This window comes from Musa acuminata, chromosome BXJ2-10 (genome assembly GCF_036884655.1).
Source record: "Musa acuminata AAA Group cultivar baxijiao chromosome BXJ2-10, Cavendish_Baxijiao_AAA, whole genome shotgun sequence".
Taxonomy (NCBI): domain Eukaryota; kingdom Viridiplantae; phylum Streptophyta; class Magnoliopsida; order Zingiberales; family Musaceae; genus Musa; species Musa acuminata.
The window spans coordinates 34,405,887-34,426,270 of record NC_088347.1 but is presented as its reverse complement, the minus strand read 5'-3'; the positions used below and the strand labels follow the sequence as shown (position 1 = coordinate 34,426,270).

General features: G+C 44.2%; 4 protein-coding genes across 6 annotated transcripts; 2 read left to right on the top strand and 2 right to left on the bottom strand.

Annotated features, from left to right (window-relative positions):
• Positions 1–27: 27 nt before the first annotated feature.
• On the top strand, positions 28–6,980 carry LOC103969268 (probable pre-mRNA-splicing factor ATP-dependent RNA helicase DEAH5). Of its 2 annotated transcripts, none has more exons than XM_009382760.3 (2): positions 28–3,361; positions 6,261–6,980. In XM_009382760.3, the coding sequence occupies exons 1-2, from the start codon at positions 204–206 to the stop codon at positions 6,652–6,654; spliced, it is 3,552 nt and encodes a 1,183-aa protein (XP_009381035.2). In that variant the 5' UTR covers positions 28–203; the 3' UTR covers positions 6,655–6,980. The 2 variants fall into 2 exon arrangements, with proteins under 2 accessions (XP_009381035.2, XP_064986099.1); XM_065130027.1 differs by having other exon boundaries at positions 6,247–6,448.
• A 1,318-nt stretch (positions 6,981–8,298) lies between these two features.
• On the bottom strand, positions 8,299–9,587 carry LOC135625635 (protein CUP-SHAPED COTYLEDON 1-like). The gene is made up of 3 exons (XM_065130689.1): positions 9,404–9,587; positions 9,049–9,332; positions 8,299–8,960 (listed from the first exon to the last, which is right to left on the bottom strand). Exons 1-3 carry the CDS (start codon positions 9,585–9,587, stop codon positions 8,430–8,432), a joined length of 999 nt encoding a protein of 332 aa, XP_064986761.1. The 3' UTR covers positions 8,299–8,429.
• A 1,543-nt stretch (positions 9,588–11,130) lies between these two features.
• On the top strand, positions 11,131–14,308 carry LOC103969267 (uncharacterized). Its single transcript, XM_009382759.3, has 5 exons — positions 11,131–11,291; positions 11,395–11,464; positions 13,419–13,528; positions 13,702–13,816; positions 13,973–14,308. The coding sequence occupies exons 1-5, from the start codon at positions 11,225–11,227 to the stop codon at positions 14,055–14,057; spliced, it is 447 nt and encodes a 148-aa protein (XP_009381034.2). The 5' UTR covers positions 11,131–11,224; the 3' UTR covers positions 14,058–14,308.
• A 106-nt stretch (positions 14,309–14,414) lies between these two features.
• On the bottom strand, positions 14,415–17,145 carry LOC103969266 (probable transcription factor GLK1). Of its 2 annotated transcripts, none has more exons than XM_009382758.3 (6): positions 16,290–17,145; positions 15,989–16,129; positions 15,203–15,541; positions 15,049–15,123; positions 14,844–14,954; positions 14,415–14,746 (listed from the first exon to the last, which is right to left on the bottom strand). In XM_009382758.3, exons 1-6 carry the CDS (start codon positions 16,758–16,760, stop codon positions 14,597–14,599), a joined length of 1,287 nt encoding a protein of 428 aa, XP_009381033.2. In that variant the 5' UTR covers positions 16,761–17,145; the 3' UTR covers positions 14,415–14,596. The 2 variants fall into 2 exon arrangements, with proteins under 2 accessions (XP_009381033.2, XP_009381032.2); XM_009382757.3 differs by having other exon boundaries at positions 15,040–15,123; positions 16,290–17,126.
• Positions 17,146–20,384: the final 3,239 nt, after the last annotated feature.

Here is a 20,384-nt window from a genome sequence, read left to right as displayed (position 1 = left end):
AAGGGGTAATTCGACATTGCAAGGGCAAATACGCGGTTTCCAATCGGTGCAGGGATAGGGCATAAGGCGACTGAGGCAGTACCCGACGTTGGCGTTCGAAGCCCGTGGCTTCTTCCTCCTCCTCCTCTCGCCACCGGTTTTCCCATCACCGATCTACTAAATCCTAACCCTAAATCTTTCTTCTCTGTTTTCTCTTATCCACCATGGCTACGGCCGCGGAGGTGGCGCCGGGGGACGAGGGCCTGAAGAAGCTCGAGTACCTCTCTCTGGTCTCCAAGGTGTGCACAGAGCTGGAGTCCCACATCGGCTGCGGCGACAAGGTCCTGGCTGAGTTCATCACCGAGCTCGGCCGCGACTCCGAGACCGTCGACGATTTCGACGCCAAGCTCAAGGCGAACGGCGCCGAGATGCCCGACTACTTCGTTCGAACCCTCCTAACCATCATCCACGCCATCCTCCCCCCCAGATCCAAGGCTAGCATGCCGCTTCCCTCCGATCCCCAGTCTCAGTCCAAAAAGAAGGCGTCCGCCTTCCCCGCTCTCTCCCGTCCCGACGACCCCGAGCGCGCCAAGGATCTCCGGTTGGAGATGGAGAAGGACGCCGACCGCAAATCGGATGCCGGACGCAGGCAACATGATAGGGAACGTGACCGAGAGCGGGATGAGAGGCGCAGAAGTGATCGGGACAGAGACAGAGACAGAGACAGAGACAGACACAGAGGCGAGGAGAGGGATAGATATAGAGACAGAGGCAGAGATAGAGATAGAGATGGGGATTATAGAAGGGATAAATACAGCGATTCAAGGGGCCACAATGTGGATGAAGATGACGAAGACAGCAAGACTAGGAGAAACCCTAACCCTAACCGAAGAATTTCTGATGAGCCAGAGCTTTATGAGGTCTACAAGGGAAGAATTTCGCGTGTCATGGACACTGGTTGCTTCGTGCAGCTGACCGACTTGAGAGGAAAGGAAGGACTGGTTCATGTCTCCCAGATTGCCAGCAGGAGAATTGCTAATGCGAAGGATGTGGTGAAGCGTGATCAAGAAGTCTATGTGAAGGTGATTTCAGTGTCAGGGCAGAAGCTTAGCTTGTCTATGAGGGATGTGGATCAGAAGACTGGAAAGGATCTACTCCCAATGAAGAAGAGCTCTGAGGACGAAGCGTATAGGGCGAACCCAGCTAGTAGGGATGGTGGCCCAACTAGAAGGTTGGGTCTTTCAGGGATTACGATAGTAGAAGAAGATGTGGAAGGATCATCAAGGCGCCCGCTCAAGCGGATGAGCTCGCCTGAGAGGTGGGAGGCAAAGCAGCTTGTTGCTTCTGGAGTTTTGGGTGTCCGGGATTACCCAATGTTTGATGACGATGGAGATGGGCTTTTGTATCAGGAAGAGGGAGCTGAGGAGGAGATAGAGATCGAGCTTAACGAGGATGAGCCTGCCTTCTTGCAAGGGCAGAGTCGATTTTCGATCGACATGTCCCCTGTCAAAATTTTCAAGAATCCGGAGGGGTCTTTGAGCAGGGCTGCAGCACTTCAGTCAGCTCTTATCAAGGAAAGGAGGGAGTTAAGAGAGCAACAGCAGAGGACAATGCTGGATTCAATTCCAAAAGATCTAAATCGTCCTTGGGAGGACCCAATGCCAGAAACAGGTGAGAGGCACCTTGCGCAGGAGCTTAGGGGAGTTGGGTTGTCAGCCTATGAGATGCCCGAGTGGAAGAAAGATGCTTATGGAAAGGCTTTAACATTTGGGCAGAGGTCTAAGCTATCGATACAGGAACAAAGGCAAAGTCTTCCTATTTACAAATTGAAAAAAGAGCTAATTCAAGCTGTGCATGATAATCAGGTACTGGTTGTGATTGGAGAGACAGGTTCAGGCAAGACAACACAGGTGACTCAGTATCTAGCTGAGGCAGGGTACACAACTAGAGGAAAGATTGGTTGCACACAACCTCGTAGGGTGGCAGCTATGTCGGTTGCAAAGAGGGTAGCAGAAGAGTTTGGTTGCCGTCTGGGTGAGGAGGTTGGTTATGCTATTAGGTTTGAGGACTGCACTGGGCCTGAGACAGTGATCAAGTATATGACAGATGGTATGCTTCTTAGGGAGATTTTAGTTGATGAAAGCCTCTCACAGTACTCTGTAATAATGTTGGATGAAGCTCATGAAAGGACCATTCACACTGATGTTCTTTTTGGGTTACTAAAGCAACTTGTGAAAAGGAGACCAGACCTACGGTTAATAGTCACCTCTGCAACACTTGATGCAGAGAAGTTCTCCGGGTACTTCTTTAACTGTAATATCTTCACCATTCCCGGTAGAACTTTCCCAGTGGAGATACTCTACACCAAGCAGCCAGAAACTGATTACCTGGATGCAGCATTGATCACTGTTCTTCAGATCCACTTGACAGAACCTGAAGGAGACGTACTTCTATTTCTGACTGGCCAAGAAGAAATTGATCATGCTTGCCAGTCTCTGTACGAGAGAATGAAAGGATTAGGGAAGAATGTGCCCGAGTTGATAATCTTGCCAGTATACAGTGCTCTTCCCAGTGAGATGCAGTCGAGGATTTTTGAACCTGCTCCTCCTGGAAAGAGGAAAGTGGTTGTGGCCACTAATATTGCAGAGGCTTCCTTGACAATTGATGGGATTTACTATGTTGTTGATCCAGGTTTTGCAAAACAAAATGTCTACAATCCAAAGTTAGGGCTTGATTCACTAGTTATCACTCCCATCTCACAGGCATCTGCAAAGCAGCGAGCTGGTCGTGCTGGGCGTACTGGCCCAGGAAAATGTTACCGTCTTTATACAGAGAGTGCTTATCGCAATGAAATGTCTCCAACGACAATTCCAGAAATCCAGAGGATTAATCTTGGGGCGACAGTTCTTAATATGAAGGCTATGGGTATAAACGACCTTCTGTCTTTTGATTTTATGGATCCACCATCACCTCAAGCACTCATTTCTGCTATGGAACAACTATACAGTCTTGGAGCCTTGGATGAGGAGGGGCTCCTGACAAAATTGGGTAGAAAAATGGCTGAGTTCCCTTTGGAGCCACCACTTTCGAAAATGCTTCTAGCTAGCGTGGACCTTGGATGCAGTGAAGAAATTTTGACTATTATAGCAATGATTCAGACCGGGAACATTTTCTACAGACCAAGAGAGAAACAAGCTCAAGCAGATCAGAAAAGAGCAAAATTCTTTCAGCCTGAAGGGGATCATCTAACATTGCTCGCTGTATATGAGGCTTGGAAAGCTAAGAACTTTTCTGGCCCATGGTGCTTTGAAAACTTTGTACAGTCACGTTCACTTAGGAGGGCACAGGATGTGAGGAAACAACTTCTTACTATTATGGACAGGTATGATATTTGCTTTTTATAATATATTTGTTGGTCTGCTTTGTGACATCCTTCTTTTGATCCTCAATCAAGTATCAATGTTGGATTAGTGTTTATTGTTTTCAGTTGCATTTACTTTCTAGAAGCCTTTGCTTACATTCTTTTATTTTGGCCCACATATCAGAAATATATTGACCCTCTGGTTTGGAAACCATGGCATACTGCTTGTGTTGTGCATGTTACTACATGGTACTTATTCATTATTTACATTGCATATGTCACAACATATATCAAGTATGTTCGAGATTGGTATCTTCATCAGGTGGATATTGTTGCACCTGCTGCATCTTTGTATTACTTCTGTAGATGTTCAATTAATTTGCTGTTCCTAATGAAGTAATTTCAGAATTCTCTAGGGTCTAGGTTATTATGGCTGATACAAGTTGTGATCATTGACTGTCTTCCAAGATATCACTCTTTAAGATGTTATTCATAGATCATTTGTTTACTTTATCAGATTTCCCAAATGCATGATATATAGGTAGGATTGCTAGCTATTTGCAGCTTTATTTGCTTACTTTTATATATGAAAATTTTATTAGTGAATAACTGCAAGAACATAAGATTCTAACATGTCAGAACTCAAAAGAGGGCCTAGACACTAAGGAATTTTGCTCATCCACATACAGTTCCTCATAATCTCCCTCCCAAAAGTTGCCTGTTCGATTGGCAGCAATATTTTATTTTCCCAAAACATAAGAATTCTCACATTTTACAAATTTGGACAAAAAACATAAACTCCCTGATTATGCTTTTTATCCACAGCAATATTTGATTTTCCCAAAACAGAAGAGTTCTCAAATTTTACAAATTTAGACAAAAAACATAAACTCCCTGATTATGCTTTTTATCCAGCAAGGTATGGGATGGTTGCCACGGAATTACTTTGAATCCATAAATTTGTGATGCCTAGATCAACCACTGCCTCAAGCCCTTTCAAGCATAGGAAATATTTCACTTCCATCTGAATGTTCGAAGAATTATGCAAAAAGTTTGGTATCTTCTTTAGTCTGTAATAGCTGATGCTTATGCCAGAACAAGCTATAGTTGCTTACTTCAAATCTAACATATAACATGGCCGGGAAATTCTGGTTAGGTTTAATAATTTTGGTTTTCCCATTTATTCAGATCTTGGTCCTAAGATAAAGTTGCAAAATATATCAAACAGGATCTCAAAGTATAAAAATTGTATTGGAACACACTTTTTGAGATACGTTTTACTCAAAAGCTTACAAGTTGAAAATAAATACCTACAACATCATATTCAGTAATGCATATGGGTTTTTAGAATATTTCTGCTCATATATAATTTGGCTTTCAGTTATCTGTAGTCTCATGCCTGCATGCTGTGTTGGATATACTGAAAATTTGCAATCATGAACTTAGTCATCAGTGACCATGAAGAAGCTCTATTTCTCTCCATATAAGGGAAAAATGGAAAATTGCATTGACAGGAGTGCTGTTCATTGGGCTGCTCTTTTTTTAAACTATATTCTTAAAAAGTGTAAAATCTCTGCGAGATATCAGCTAGACCATCAGGATTGTTTTTTCAAAGTGCTCAGATTTTTTTTTGTTTTCTTGCTAAGAGAGAGATTCCTATTGCCTGTTTTATTGGCTTGCTAGCATACACTCCTGAAAATCATTCACGTTGGAACATCATGAAGTCCTTTTTGAATCTTTGTTAGGCATCTTAAACATTCCGTGTGTTAGATTGGTTGGTAATTTGTATCATAATTTCATATCTGATTTTATTCTCTGGGTTGGAAAGTGAAGAACTTTGTGGTGCTATAAGATTTATTCTTAAGGAAATGTATCTTTCTTTATATAAAATTTGGGTTCCAGACCTGTCTTCCTTCCGTCTTGCAAGATCAATGACAGCGAGCTGTGCATAATTTTCAACATCCTAATATATTTTGAAGATAATTGAACCTTCAGAAGTAAACCTATGAATCTTTCCTTCATTTGTTCGAAGCAAATATTTTGATACTGTACTGAAAACATCTTATTCTTTACGGAAAGGGAAGTTCAAAGGAGTCAAACATTTATAAATCGATTGATTTTTTTTAATGAGAAAAGGATACTTGCTTGGAACTATGGGTAATTTACTGATAGTATCTATGATGAATATATGGTGATTTACTGCTAGCTCCTTAAACTAGAATGTGACTGCTGTCTTTATCCACTTTGGCAGCGTGAATCAATCTTTTGACAGTAAGGATCCAGAATAAATTGCCAAGTGATTTGCATGAAACTCTCATGTTAGTCCAGCTGCCATGGGTTGTATGTCGATGTCTCTACTGGAAAATGCTTAACTCTATGGGAATAAAAAAGCCATGTTCTCAAGTCTCTATCTGGAAGCATTGAATGAGTCTTTATTCCATTACTTACAAAACTAGGTGTTTATTTTGAGCAGGCATGGTAAGGCTTCTGAAAATGCATTCTGTCTTGGATTTCTTCATTCATTGCATTCTGCCTTGGATTGAATACCACAGGTTTTAGTAGTATTTTTATTCAGATCTTCTTGAATGTTGCAACTCAATTGTCTTAATATTAAAACCAAGTGGGACATTAAGAATGAGGACCTCTGAGCAGGTCACTGATATCTGTAAATTTAAGTCAAAGTGGTCTTTTCAAATAACTCTCCTCCAATGCTGTTAACCAATAGTAGTGATCAAACTCCTGACTGGATGGAGAAGTCATATACTTCTTGATAATACTGAGCTGAAAATATGTGAAACTTCATTTTATTTTTCATGGTTTGTTTCGGACTTGCATGATCAGTTTCATTCATTCTGATTTCTTGTTTAGTCCAACCTGTTGCTCAAAGTATTTCTAACCCCTGTCAGACCATTGATTTCAGGTATAAGCTGGATGTTGTTAGTGCTGGAAAAAATTTTACTAAGATAAGGAAGGCAATTACGGCGGGGTTCTTTTTCCATGCAGCAAGGAAAGATCCCCAGGAAGGGTACAGGACCTTAGTTGAGAACCAGCCTGTGTATATTCACCCCAGCAGTGCTCTATTTCAAAGGCAACCAGACTGGGTTATATATCACGAGCTTGTAATGACGACTAAGGAGTACATGAGGGAAGTCACAGTAGTTGACCCCAAGTGGTTAGTAGAGTTGGCTCCAAGATTCTACAAGGGTGCAGATCCTACAAAAATGAGTAAACGCAAGCGACAAGAGCGTATCGAACCACTTTATGACCGATATCACGAACCCAACTCTTGGCGTCTGAGTAAGCGCCGTGCTTGAGGCTGGTAATAAACTTTGTACCTCTCTTCTCCCATTTGCGATGATTGCTTCACTTGTTCTGTAAGCTGTGGTGCTCGAGTTCCAGCTTTACATTGAATTTATTTGCTTAATAGTGTAGCTTTTTTGTTGTTCACCAGTACTTGTAATCCCTGTATCTTACTGATTTAGAGGTTTAGTAGTAATCATGAAATGATAAGGTTGAAGCTAAATGTTATTGTATCAAGCAATTTTGTTTGTGACTGGAGAACAGATGTATAAAGCAATCAGGTGACTATCTCAGGGAATGAAACCCTTGTTGGGTCATTTCTTGGTGGTGTTTACTTTAATCTGCTGTTAGCCTTTTGTTAATGAGAGTGTAGATTTGGTTAATTAGATTATCATTTTACATTATACTATCCCTTAAGCCCTAAATTTACACTAATTTTGTTGACAAATTTTGTTCCAACTAATTGTGCAATGTAATCAGATCACAGATTGAATTGTCGAGAGGTCTCATCGGAGTTCTTTTTTGTTTGTTCTTTAGATGAAGCAGCGAAGTGTTTGTAGGAAATTATTTCCAATCCATGGACGAACTGTACATATAATGTATTTTATGTCAATATATATTTTTAGGGCCATTTTCCTTAAAAATACCCTTATTTTAGGTTTTTTTAATTATCCTCTTTTTTTATATTTTTTAAAAATACTCTTATTTTATGTCAATATATATATATATATTTTTACATCATACCTTTCTTGCATCGTCGTCCTATGTTGTCATCACCCTTGCGCCATGTATCATCTCCCCTCCTCTCCTCTCGTGAGTTAGTTTTGTTCGTTGCTCTCCTCCCATTATTATTTGCGCCCTTATGTGTGGGTAGGCCCTACAAGTCGACCCCTCTCTTGACTGCTCGTGCTTTCATGCACGGGTTGACCTCATCAGTCGTCCTCCCTTTATGTACGGTTTAATCTTGTTTATCGCTTCAATCCCTTTCCCTTGCGATAACCCTTATACCCCCTCCATCCTCGTGTGAGAGCTATGGGCGACAACTCTTTGCCTTCTAGCAAGGCAAAGAGCCGACAATAGCCATTGTGTCTCTATTCTTGTGTGAGGGTTACGAGCGATGGTTTTGAAAAGGCAAAGGGTCGACAACGACCTTCGCACCCCCCCCCTCCTCTCTCACACGAGGGCTATAAACGATGACTTTGACAAGACAAAAGAGAGGAGAGGTAGTACAAGACAACTAATGATTAAAAAGGGATAAAAGAAGGAAAATAAAGAAAGAATAATTTTATATTTTTTTTGAATTAGGAGATATGATTTGAGAAAATCAAAAATAAATATAACTGTTTGAGATATCCTGAAAATTAGAGTTTTTTTTTAAGTCTTATTTTTATTATCTTGAATTGTGAAAAATGTTTACTGACCTTAATGATAAATTATGTTGCCTTTCCACTATTCCGCTCAAAATGCATGAATTTACCGGACATTCAGTCAAACACATCATGGGTGACTTTGAAGAAACGGCCTCCACAAGCCTCTCTGCACCAAAATGACTGCCCGTTATTGTTAACAGTGCCAATCCCCGATAAGACTTCTCTTCTCTGTGCTACCGAGTACCAACCATCCTGCACATCAATCCATCCGACCATTGGCAACCGAGACCAAGTCGTATACAAAGAGACACATAAAAACGCTTCCATGATGATACAACCCACGTAGCATTGTTTCAGTCACCTCTACATAGACAGACAGCAGGAAGCCCAAAAGAAGAAAAGACATGCAGGAGAGAGCCTCAGGATGTCCAAATGCAGTCAAGCTCGCTGGCTCCCAGCGGCATCCGGTGCCCTCTCGCCGCAGACACCGCCTTTCCATCGAGATCGGACCGTGGGCAACCCCTCTCGTGGTTGCTCCTGGCGTCGAGGCCGCCGCTCCCGCCCAGCGGCATCGGCGCCAGACCGGAGACGTAGAAAGGCAGCTGGAGGCCCGGTTGCATCGCCCGCAGGCTCGGGAACAATGCCCCACAGGCGGGCAAGGTGGCGGTGGTGTGAGGAAACGGTAGGCGGAAGCTGGGTCCGGCGGTGGAGTAGCAGGGCACGGGCTCCCCCTCGTTACTCTCGTGGAAGCAGCTGTCCTGATCGAGAAGCGTGGCGGCGGCTGGGAAACGCGGCATGTCGGGGTGCGACGCTAGGGAGCCGCAGGACGGCGAGCCAGCAGAGATGGTGGAATCGGAATAGGAACCTTCTCCGGCGAGAGCGAGGCGGTTCTTCTTGCCGCCGCTGCCTGTCCCGCACTTCTTGAAGACACGAGAGATCACCCACTCATCCTATCGTCGCATGGATTCGAAAGAACACGTTACCTTTCCTGGCAGTACACATCAACTCGGCATTGGGAGAAGACAGCCACATACACACCTTGGAGGATCCACAGAGGAAATGGAAGGCGAACCTGCCTTCCAACCTGTACTCATGCATCACCCAGTTGCTCTTCTCTCCCTTGGGAGCCCGTCCCCTGTAGAACACCAGCGTCTTCTTCATCCCCACCAGCGACTTCGTCCTCGAACTGTAGATCTCCTTGTCCTTCCCGGTCGCCTTCCAGTATCCCGCACCGGTGGCCCTGTTCGTCCGGAGCCCCGTCGGGTACTTGCGGTCTCGAAGGCTGAAGAAGTACCATTCCTCCTCCCCCATCTTGGCCTTCTCTGCATCCAAAATGCAAGCTTGGAAGGATCAAAGGTGGAACAGAGGGAAGCATGTGGGCTTGGAGTCTGACCTGGAAGCTCCCATGGCTCGCACTTGTGGAGGTCGACCTCGGCGATGGCTCGGCTGGTGAAGCTGCTGTCGAGGGCTTTCTGGAGAAGGTAATGGGCTATGAGCTCCTCATCGGTGGGGTGAAATCGAAAGCCTGGAGGAAGCTGGGGTTCGATGTTGTGGAAATGGTTGCCAAACATCGTCATCTAGGTGAAGTGACAGTGAGAACTAGCAAAACCATGATCAGCAAATGAGCCAAGCAACCAATTAGCAGCAGAGCAGAGCGAGAAAACCACAAGCAGAAGCTAATCTTTCCATGAAACAAGAACAACGGGCAGAAGCGTCACCGGTTCCTGAACAAGGGGGGACGAATATTGGCAGCACTAACAAGCAGTTCAGTTTGCAGTCCTTCGATGCAGTGGAGAAGAGATATCAGAAGCAAGAAGGAGATGGGAAAAGGAAGACCATGTCTCAGCTCTTCACTGCACCCCTGCTGTTGGATCTCGCTTATAGCGTGGGAGATTTAAGGCCTGTGAAATAATTCGGATTCGATGAATCAAAGGGAATCAGTGCAAGTCTACGCTACAAGAGGTCAGATAGACTCGCTCTCTCTCTCTCTCTCTCTCTCTCTCTCTCTCTCTCCACGTCTCTGTCTTCTGCTCTGCTGCAGTGACCTTATGATGTCCCTCGGGGCTCAGCCGGAGGATGGGATGAGTGCATGCGTGAGAAATTGTGCAGGTATTTTCTGTGACAGCGAAGAAAGTGAGAGGAGAAAGGGAACAGAACGTAGTTTGAAGGGGGGAGGGGGAGAAGTGACGAAGAGAGAGGCAGATTAGACGCAGGATTTGAGGTGATCTGCCACCAGATAAAGCTGGTGGTGAAAGAAGAGAAAGAGAGACAGAAACAGAGGATTTGAAGCGATCTTTCATCAGAGTCCAAATCTATCTGTCAGGAGAAACAGAACCAGACTCAATAAATCATGTGATGGATTCCATCACATCATCCCCTTCTTTCCTCACTTTCTCTGAGGCTCTGCTTCGACCTTCTGCTCGTTAAAATCACAAGCTATCAAACTCCTCACATCCCCATCTACCATATTTGCGTCTTCACTGGATCGACTGCTCATCTTCATTTGCAGTACCAAGTAGCATCATTTGAACTAAGAAACATTGATGTTTCAGTGGACTATCTGCATCTTCTCCGAACAATGAAAGGATTAGATCCTGTGATGATGAAACCATTACTCAGTTGCATGACAAAATGCAGCATCCGAGGAGGAGGATCAACTCCGGTGAGGTTGCTGCTCCAAGTCTCTGCTTTCTTCACATTCTGATGCGATACAAACTGCATGCCTTGTCTCATCTTGTCTTGTCCCACCCATCCCATCACTTACCTTCTCCTCCATTGTCTTCTGAAATGCCTGAAACAATGGCCAGTCTATGGTGAAAACAAGCTCAACTCCTCGTCTCCTCCTCCAACATTTATTCTCTGCTCTGTTTAAATGCTTTTTATTTTATAGGGGTCAATATTTCCTTCGAAAATACTTTTACTATATATATATATATATATATTCGAGAAGTGGGACGAGTTGGGCCGAACTCAAACACCGTGCAATCGATCCGGTTCGAGTTTGGGTCTCGTTTATTTGAGCCGGATCCGAGGCTTAATAGGATCGAACCGGGCCGATTTGGGTCCGAATGATGTTAAGGTTCGGCATATAAATCTCCTTCGCGAGCATTCGTTCCTCTTCTTTATCAAGTCGCCGCCGGTTCCCTACCTGCCGGCAGTCTTCCGTCCTCCGAACCCGCCGCCAGATAGAGACGGGTGAGGGAAAGCAGGTGACATGGCGGATTGGACTTCGACGCACCGACTCTGGGAGAAGTGGGCATCCAACAACGTCGGTTCCTCGGGTACACTCCTCGGAGCCCTAATGCCCTGCGTCCTCCTCACAAAAAGTCGCCCCAGGTGTCTCATTAGGCTCTTGCTTTTTCTCCTACGTTTCTTCTTGCGCAGGTGAGCCACTGAAGGCGGCGTTGCTGCTCAACTACGACCCAAGCGCCCCTTCTCGCCTCTTGTCCCTCATGTACCGTGCGCAACCATGTTCCTCTCTTCTTTCTTTCTTGGATTGTTCCATGTTTGGATGGTGTTTTGCGATCTTTTTCTTGAATCTTGGCATCCGGTTTTTCCACTGTTGTCTGCAACAACTACTGAAGAAAGGTTCGAACTTTAGAAGGCCCGGTGTCTCGTTTAAGCTAACAAATCGAAGCCCGCTACGGTTTCTTACGCTTTAGAGGCATTCACCGCAATCATTCCGGTCCTTTTAGTATAGGCATTGTATTTACCTCAGATCGCAATTTGCCTAGGATTATCATTGTCTTCTCAGCTCTTGGTATGGTTTTGATTATTCGAGGAATCTAAGCAAGCATAGTTTCAGGCAGTCTATAGGACTTTGAGCTAGGCTTGATGTCCACCGGCAGCTTGGGGTTTGCTTGCATTTTTTGCATGTCAGGTGTTGGCACATCATCCTTATGCCAGCTGACTTAATCGAGTAAATTATGGTATTAAGCAACAACTAGGTGAATATGAGAGACTAAGAAAGAACAGCTATGTGTTTGATGACGCTGGGAACAGACCAAACAGAGGAGTAGCCAGGGGATGGATAGGGAATCTACAGTAATGTCAGGCTAGTCGCTACTTGAAGGATGTGTTCGATATGATGGAGTTGCTGAGGTTTGGTTTCGGAAGGTGAGAATGGAAAGACTACGGTATCATGGAGAAATTGGGAATGAGATATCTCGAACTTTCAATGTTAGGCATCGTTATTGAAGTTACCTCTTATTTTATTAGTTTATTACAACCTTATTCTATTAAGCGTGGGAGTTCTACGCAAATTGTCATCTCAGCAGTTTGTTTGTTTGAGTGTACAATCTCAAGTTCATCATTTGTTAATGTTGGGGCTCCTCAAGAGGCTCGGCCCATCAGCATCTTTGGGTAGCACTTGTCAAGTATCTAATGCCAATTCCTTTGGTAAGACTAAGGAACCGTCCCTCTGTCTGTATCAATGTTAATAATGGTTCAATCTGGTCATTTATGAGCCCACCTGGTCGAATTTGAGAACCATCATCTAGATGGCTTGGGAATTGGGGACCATCATCTCAATTGGGTTCACTGACTGACCTTCATACATCTAGAGAAGATACATAGAAGAGGTCCTTCTGGTAATGTTTAAGTTTTCGCCTTCACTCCTTATCAATTACGATCCTGCCTCACATTTATTGTTTCCCCTTCTTGCTCAGACTCTGACTTTGGCATTGGAGCAGGACTTTCCTGAACCATTTTCAGATACCTCTTTTGTTTCCTCGTAGGTCAGAACCTTAAGTTATAGAGTGGATACCTGTGCAATTCTGATTCCAATGTGATGCCTGCTTGGTGTGATGATAAGAAAGCTAAGCTGGATCCAGCATCCCATGGTGGTCAGATGACCAAAATGAGCTTCATCAACTAAGCATGCTCATTGAGTTCGTAGAGGATTACTGACTGTTAATTTGCAGTTCGTGTGACCCTTACACACAATAGCAGTATAGGTTCTTTCCTTTTTGGATAAAGAAAATCTACTGGAATCTTTAGTTCAGATCCTCTAAGAAATACAGGCGTGACCAAGTATAGTATGTATGGATTCTCCCAAGAAGGTCTCTTTTAGATTTGATTTCATGATCTCTGGCATTTATGTCATTGATCCTAATTTTGTTTTCACTGGTAGCTTATATTCGTAAATTAGTTAAGAATAGAAGTACATAAAATTGGTGTTTGCAAGGTTCAAACAGAGATCATGAAATAGGCCTATCTTGTGTTTTAACTTGAACACATTCTCTTGAAATGCAATGTCGACGATTGATTGTAGTTTGGCTAGAGCTATTTGGTCACTTCTCTTGGAATTAATAATTCAGCAGTTTGCACAGATATATTATTGTTTGTAACCTATATGGGAGCTGTATAGCCACACCATGTTCCTTCACTTTTGTCATTGTTGTTAGCAGAGCAGAACAAGAGGGAACAGATCTGAAGGCTGTTGACTTGAACCCATTCATTGACTTTGTCAAGCAAAACAATCTCCAGAAGGAGTTTTTCTTTATTGGTCCTGAACAATGTGAGTTTTTATTAGTTTTGCTTTATCAGGTTAAATTTAGTCGTACAATAAGGCTCAGAGGTTGTGGTTCAAACCATTTAGTTCAAGAATATGTTGATATTTAATGGATTTGGACATCTCAAATGAATGAATTTGGAAATCGGCTTAATATTATTTTTTTTATCTGACAACAGATTTAGTTACATCCATATATGAGCATTGGTTTTGCGCTCGGTGCGTGAATACACTCAACCCTGGTGGTGAAGGTGCCATAATCATGCAGATTGCATCACATCTACTGATTGGCATGTAAGGACAGTAAACAAGCAGGAAAGTGCTTTTATGCCAGTGAATTTCTTCAGGACTGGTCTTATATTTGCTGCTAATCCTTCAAATATTGAAAGAAATGCTCTAAGATTCATGTTTTTTCAGCTTGTAACTTTGTGGTGGTGATCAATTCCATAGGTATGAAGGTTCAATTGGGGCCGCATCGCTTGCAATGGTGGCTGTCGATCAGTTTGCATGGCAATTATGTAGAAAAAGTCATTGACCAAGTTCAAGTAAGACACAAGATTTGGCTTGATCACGCTTTAATTCCTCTTAACTTTCTTAATGGTGTAAAGGTAGATATGTTTATCTTTTCAGTTATAAATGGTCTTCTGCATGGTATGTACCAAACCGAAGTTTAGACATCATACTTATGTGTGGTGTTTCAAGGAAAACATCTCGTGCCAGTCTTTGTTGATAAAGATGTACTTTGATTGGGTTTATGAGATAATTAGTGTGGCATGTTTAATTGTTTGTCCTTCCCCCTAGAATCCTATATATTTATGTCCATATGATGGAGATTAGATCTTCAAGGAAATATCTTTATGTTGTCTATCTACTTATAATTCTCGATATAACATTTGTACAAAAGAAAACTCATAACATACTTGTAATTAAAACATAACATTCTCAAGCATGACTACATGAGGGGGGAACCAAAAAAGGATAAAAAGATTAGTTCATGAGCATTAGGATATGTCGGCAAGTTTTGTTCTTCAGGTGGACTCGTCAAGCACACCACCTCAAGTTACTGTAGCAACGTTAACCACAAGCTGGTGGCACTTTCTGTACTCCTTTCTTCTGGAGCTCCACCAACACACTATCCATCGATGGGGACTTCAATCCAAGCGGCAATGGCAGCCATGGCTGCGCTAAAACATCTCCTATTGCTGCATCTACGCTTTCCATCGACTGAAGCATCAAACAGATAAGAGGAACATGTTGTTAGAAGCATTCAGATGATCAAGAACGATATCTTGTCTGCTAGTATGAAGGCAATGGAAATTACTGGATGAGCATCGAGATGAAGCTGCGAGCTCGAACGCTTGGTCACAACAGGAGGTGGCGGTCTGTACATGGGATGCGGAGCAATGCCAGGAACATGTGGAGCCGGAAACCTCTGCAACATCAGTTTCGGGATCAACATTGTGAGCATAAACAACACTCGCAAGCAGATTCGATCATGTCAAGCGCGAAGCACACACGTTGTTTACCGCCGTGGGCAGTGGCGGAGCAAAGCAAGGAGTTCCCTGGGTCATGGCACGCGGAAACCACCCTTCTCTACTTCCCTGCACGGAGAGAGAGAGGAAGCGAATTGGAGCCACCGAGAGAGAAGATGGAGGCAGCGAGGCAGGCGGTCGTGCGTACCCACTGGTAGTGGTGATGCCAATACGCAGGGTCAGGTGGCGATGGTGGTGGCTGAGGAGCCCACGGCACGGTGGGAGACCGCGGCGCAACATGTCGTAACCACATGTGGACTAGCGGTGCTTCTGTCGTGGGATGCCCCCAAACATGCAGCGGTCTAAAAAGCTGGACTGCAGACGGCGGCGCCGCCGGCGTAGGAGGAACGAAGCCGATGGTAGGGGCAACCCAGGGGTTGATGTCCCTCTTTGCGCCTGCTCCGGCCGCGTACACTTGGCGTCGCTGACTCCAGCTCACCGCCTCTGCCTCCCTCGCCAGCAAATGCTTCCGATGAGATCGGTACTTCTGCATGCAGCCCACACAGTCAAATCTCCATGTTATTTTGCGCTACCACTCACCATCCCTCTTCTGTTCATGTCAATGCAGGTGTGGATCGCTCTGACATGAGCGAATAGCAGACAAACATACGAACGCTGTATCCAACAGTATGATGCAATCTCTTCATCGCCTGTGTAGTACTGTTTCTGTACTATGGAACGAGGAGAATCTGAACAAAGGGGAGCCCTTCCTACATTATTGCTGTCAAGTTCCTATCATGGTTTGTTCATTTAGTGCTAATCATTTCGGAAAGTTACTGTCGGTGAATTATGGTGTGAAGGTTCAGAGACGGCAGAGGCAGAGCTCGCCATTAATGTCGACAGAGGAATTCAGGGAACGGGAGAGGAAGCTGCAGTTATTTCTCGCCGCGTGCGGCGACAGGAAGAAGAAAGAGTAAGGGGGGAGATGCAGTACCTGTAGGTGGCTGGCGATGTTGTGTCGAGTGAGGCAGTCGATCCCCATGAGCTCCAAAATCCTCGAGGGCACTGCTTTGTCGATCCCCAGCTGCTCCACCGCCTGCACGAATCTCCGGTGCAGCTCCGGCGTCCAGTCCACCTGCCATCCATCCATCAGCAACATGCAAAGCGAGAAATGTATTGTTTCTGTGGAGAGAGAGAGAGAGAGAGAGAGAGAGAGAGAGAGAGAGAGAGAGAGAGAGAGAGAGAGGGAGAGAAATGGTGTTGCAATGTCAGGGTTGGTAACAGGGATAACCTACCTTTGCTTTGCGCTTCCTATGTGAGCCCTTCGCGGCCGCGGCAGCGGATGGCGTACGGCCTTTATTGCCGTCCGGCGACGAAGGCCGCGCTCGAGATGGCATGACCATGGACTCCTCCCTCGTCATCGCACTCACCACCTCCTCGCCGCGACCTCCGTTGTGCTCCTCCAAGGCGGCCACCACCACGTCCTGCGACGCGCCATCTACGCCAAGCATCCCTTCGGCCGCCTCCCAGGCCGTCGTCGATCCCGAGTGCTCCTCCCCAACCGAGAACTCCGCAAAAATCTCAGCTGGATCCAGCTCGAGGTCCGGGAGCACGTCCCCGTGGTCGATTCCCAGGAAGAGGTCACCGAAGCTGATGTCTTCGAGCAGGGCCTCGTCGGCAAAGTCGACGTCGGCGACGGAGAAGCTCCCCATCGCCCCATCTCGATCCTCTCCGCTGGAACCTCTCAACGGTTCGACCGCAAGCATGTCCGATCTCCAAACAGACTCAAAAAGCGATGAAATCTACGCCACCGAGTAGCTCAGGTCGACGTATTACATCAACCGGAGACTGCACACCGCTGCACGAGATTGGCATCAAAGGAAGGAGAGAGGGATTGGCATCAAAGGACGAAGACAGTATATTAGAGTAATAGACACAGCGAGAGGCTGCATGTCCACCACAACTTCCTCGAGATTTCTCCGTATGGGTTTTGTTTGGTTCTGCGACAGACACAAGACTCTCTAAATGATTTCAAGGACTTGTGGACGAGTAATTTCGAGGCCTTTTGGAGATCGAAACGGCGAGGGAAAAGAAGAACCGTGGGGGAAGGAGGGGTAGGGGTAGGAGAAGAGCCAAAGCGGATGGGTCAGAGAAAACAGTGGCTGCATGCATATCTGCTCCCGTCTCGTTAAAAGGGGCAAAAGGAGAAGGGGGTGCGGAGTCATGGTCTTTACTTCTTGTCCAGTTCTTATAATGGGAGCCATGTCCCTTTCGCCTCTCTACAATCCTGTGGCGACCATTCCTTTTGGTGGGGGCGCTTTTGAACCATGAAAGGCATCGCAGGGAAGATGTGAGCTACGTTTTCAGAATCATGGTGCAGTGTACCATCGATCGGTAGGCGTTCCACGCTTGGCGACGAAGCACTGCAGTTCCAGTGTTCTTCCATGCCTTTTATTTGAAATGGTGGACGGATGGTGACGTGGGAGACATCCATGATGTTTGGATCACTTTGAAGAAGGCTGGATGGAAGCTTAAAGATCTCATAAATCCAATCAGATGTGAACTTAAACAAAGATAGGTCGAATTAGTACCAAAAATAATAATAAAAATATATATATAACTGATCATAATTTTCATGAGTTGATGGAGTTCTTATAATAAATTTATTCAAATTAATATTCTATGAATAAAATATCCTTTCGATATTTTTAATCGAGCTAATATCTATTTATATGACTCGTTTTGTGTTAATATCTATACGACGTATCAATTTTGTTTCTGATCAAAATACTTATGCTGAAGTTGATAATAATATATTTATTCTTATAAATAAATTTTAATCTTGAGATTAATCGAATATTTCATTTATAATAAATCTTGCAAGGACCACCTTCACTCTCACTCTCACCCTCAAGTACATGAGACAGCCAAATAAGTTCGACTGCTCCAGCTATCAACATTTCCATACATACTTGCAAGTAAAGGGCATTTTTTTGAGGTGTTACTACTAATAATTAACTTGTAGCTATGATGATGAGTACCTGCAACCAAAGTTTGATTCAGACACCCACTCACCATCTAATTGCATATTCATTTTAATAAGCAACTTAAAACATTTTTTTCAGATAAATCAGAGAAAATATTACTAGTTTTCATGTAATAGTGTATGTCTTGTCTTGCTATGTGTTCCTTCTTGTTAGGCACATATCCATTCTATTTTGTGTGGTCAAACTATTTTTTGCCCTACCAATTTGACTGTGAGAAGAACTAATTTCAACACAAGAAGTCATGTTTCAACTTTATTCAGAACCACAAAAAAATTATCTTGTTTTTGTGATAATAAGCATCAATATGTAATCTCACAAACCTTCATTGCTGTGCTATGTTGTCTCTTTCTCCATCATACAAGCTGTAATAGTACAATGCTGCTGTGCAGGAAACTATTTTCTGTACAAAGGACACATACAACACAACACAACACACCAGTGTACTGGATGAACATGAGATCAAATATGACAGATGTGTTGGGGTCAATGCTTGTGGCAGCATAATTCAATCGGTTTTTTTTTTTTTTTAAACAACTTTAAGCAGTAGCCTCGGGCCGACGCGGTTTGGTTCGGGCCCGGTTGACGAGGGGATCTTTCCGAGGTGGCCTTCGAGTCCGTCTGGGTGGTCGCGTGCGGTGTCGTTGATTCCTCCAGGAAGTGGCTCCACGCCTGGGGGCCTAGCGGGAGATCGTTGTCTTCGTACCTGCACACAGGTCGGGTCGGAAGCTCGGCCCGACCCCTCCGACGATCAAGTCAGTTGATGTGGAGTGGGTTTTGGATGGAGAAGTAGAAGTCGAAGTCTCCCTTTTTTTTCCTCCTCTCCGTTTAGAATGCGATGGTATTTATAGGGAAGCTTACTATTTCCTGATGTGCCCGCTTGCAGGGGGCAGGCTGGTAGCGTCTGACATTGGTGTTAGCGTGGTGTGAAGAATTGAGTTTGAGCGGGGCGTTAATGTGCCCCGATCGGCGCCCCGGTCTGTGTTGACCTGGGGGTGTGAGGTGTTTATTTAGGACGGCTGACGTCACGCACGTCTTATCGCGTTTATTACCCTCATCATATTCCTCCCCGGAAAGAAGCTATGCGTCGGTTCTCGTACTGGGAGTCTGATGCATGGCTTTAGCTCTGAAATCGTCTGTTGGTTTGTCGTAGGGGCGTGGATATCGTGGAGGTTCGTAGTAAAAAGCAAGGTGGGGGTCGAGGAGCACGACGCAGGCGGGTGAACCGCACAAGTGTGTCCCGGGTGTAGGAAGCCGAGGAGCACGACGCAGGTGGACTGTCACGCCCCCCCCCCACCGAATTTAACTCTCATTTAGGAGGTGTGAACCTAACTCAAGATTGATAAAATTATAATTCAACAAACAATCCAGGATCCAATCATACATTTGAGGTCACTAAGAAAAATATTCAAGTCATTCACCTCTATAATCCACAATTCACAAAACCTGTGCAGTTTATAATTATACATCATGTCACTAGATGATTCTTTAAAATCCAAAAGCAACTTAACTAAATCATAACTATATCATAAATCCATAAGCACGGCAATTAATGCAATCACAAAACGAACATGTACTACTTGTTTATATCAGTACACAGTTTAAACTTAACATTTTCAAAATCCTAACGTAAGAGGTACTTTTCAAATATTTACAAGATACATCAATCTAGATTTGTCATTGATATTTCATTGCACCCATAAAGAACTTATACAACATCAACCTATCAAGTACAAAATATTTGCCCCAAAATCTTCTAGCCTTCCACTGCCTCAACGCAATATACATATTTTAGCGAGCGATAAGCTATCCTAAAAAATTTATATAGCAACGAGGTGAGCATATAAAGCTCAGCAAATGACTAACATATCCATAGCAAAGAGGACAGGTTTCAAACAAATAAGGTATCCAAATACAAAGCGGAGATACAAGATGAAACAGTAGTATGTTTTGTTTGAATGCAGAATTATAATGTTGTATCGTTCGAAGCACGTTTTGTTCATACAACTGAGGAAAGGTAATTGGAGCATATCATTGGCATAAGGAGCATATCGATGACATATGGTAGTTTTCAAGGTATAACAAAGACTTATAACATTTCTGAAACATATCAATGGTATATGAAGCATTTTGAAGTATATCAATGGCATTGGAAATATTTTGGAACATATCAATACAAAATACGAAACAGAAGCTCAGACGTCGTACCCTAGCATAGTGCATGTCAGGTTTAACTCAGTGGTGGCTCCACGCCGTGATGAGTTCTCGACTCCATCCACGGGTAGCCCTTTCCTACTCGAGCCCTCTCACCCTGCCCAAGTGCTAGGTCGGCTCTAAACTTCATAT

Bases quoted from the DNA above. Each gene is read 5' to 3' on its own strand.
- LOC103969268 (XM_009382760.3), top strand. From the start codon at position 204: ATGGCTACGGCCGCGGAGGTGGCGCCGGGGGACGAGGGCCTGAAGAAG. The intron at 3,362-6,260 runs GTATGATATTTG...CATTGATTTCAG, and splicing joins CTTCTTACTATTATGGACAG to GTATAAGCTGGATGTTGTTA.
- LOC135625635 (XM_065130689.1), bottom strand. From the start codon at position 9,587: ATGACGATGTTTGGCAACCATTTCCACAACATCGAACCCCAGCTTCCT. The intron at 9,333-9,403 runs GTCAGACTCCAA...TTTTGGATGCAG, and splicing joins CGAGCCATGGGAGCTTCCAG to AGAAGGCCAAGATGGGGGAG. The intron at 8,961-9,048 runs GTGTGTATGTGG...ATGCGACGATAG, and splicing joins TCCTCTGTGGATCCTCCAAG to GATGAGTGGGTGATCTCTCG.
- LOC103969267 (XM_009382759.3), top strand. From the start codon at position 11,225: ATGGCGGATTGGACTTCGACGCACCGACTCTGGGAGAAGTGGGCATCC. The intron at 11,465-13,418 runs GTACCGTGCGCA...TGTTGTTAGCAG, and splicing joins TCTCGCCTCTTGTCCCTCAT to AGCAGAACAAGAGGGAACAG. The intron at 13,817-13,972 runs GTAAGGACAGTA...TCAATTCCATAG, and splicing joins TCACATCTACTGATTGGCAT to GTATGAAGGTTCAATTGGGG.
- LOC103969266 (XM_009382757.3), bottom strand. From the start codon at position 16,760: ATGCTTGCGGTCGAACCGTTGAGAGGTTCCAGCGGAGAGGATCGAGAT. The intron at 14,955-15,039 runs GTGTGTGCTTCG...CTGATGTTGCAG, and splicing joins TGCCCACGGCGGTAAACAAC to AGGTTTCCGGCTCCACATGT. The intron at 14,747-14,843 runs GTAATTTCCATT...TTGATGCTTCAG, and splicing joins TTCATCTCGATGCTCATCCA to TCGATGGAAAGCGTAGATGC.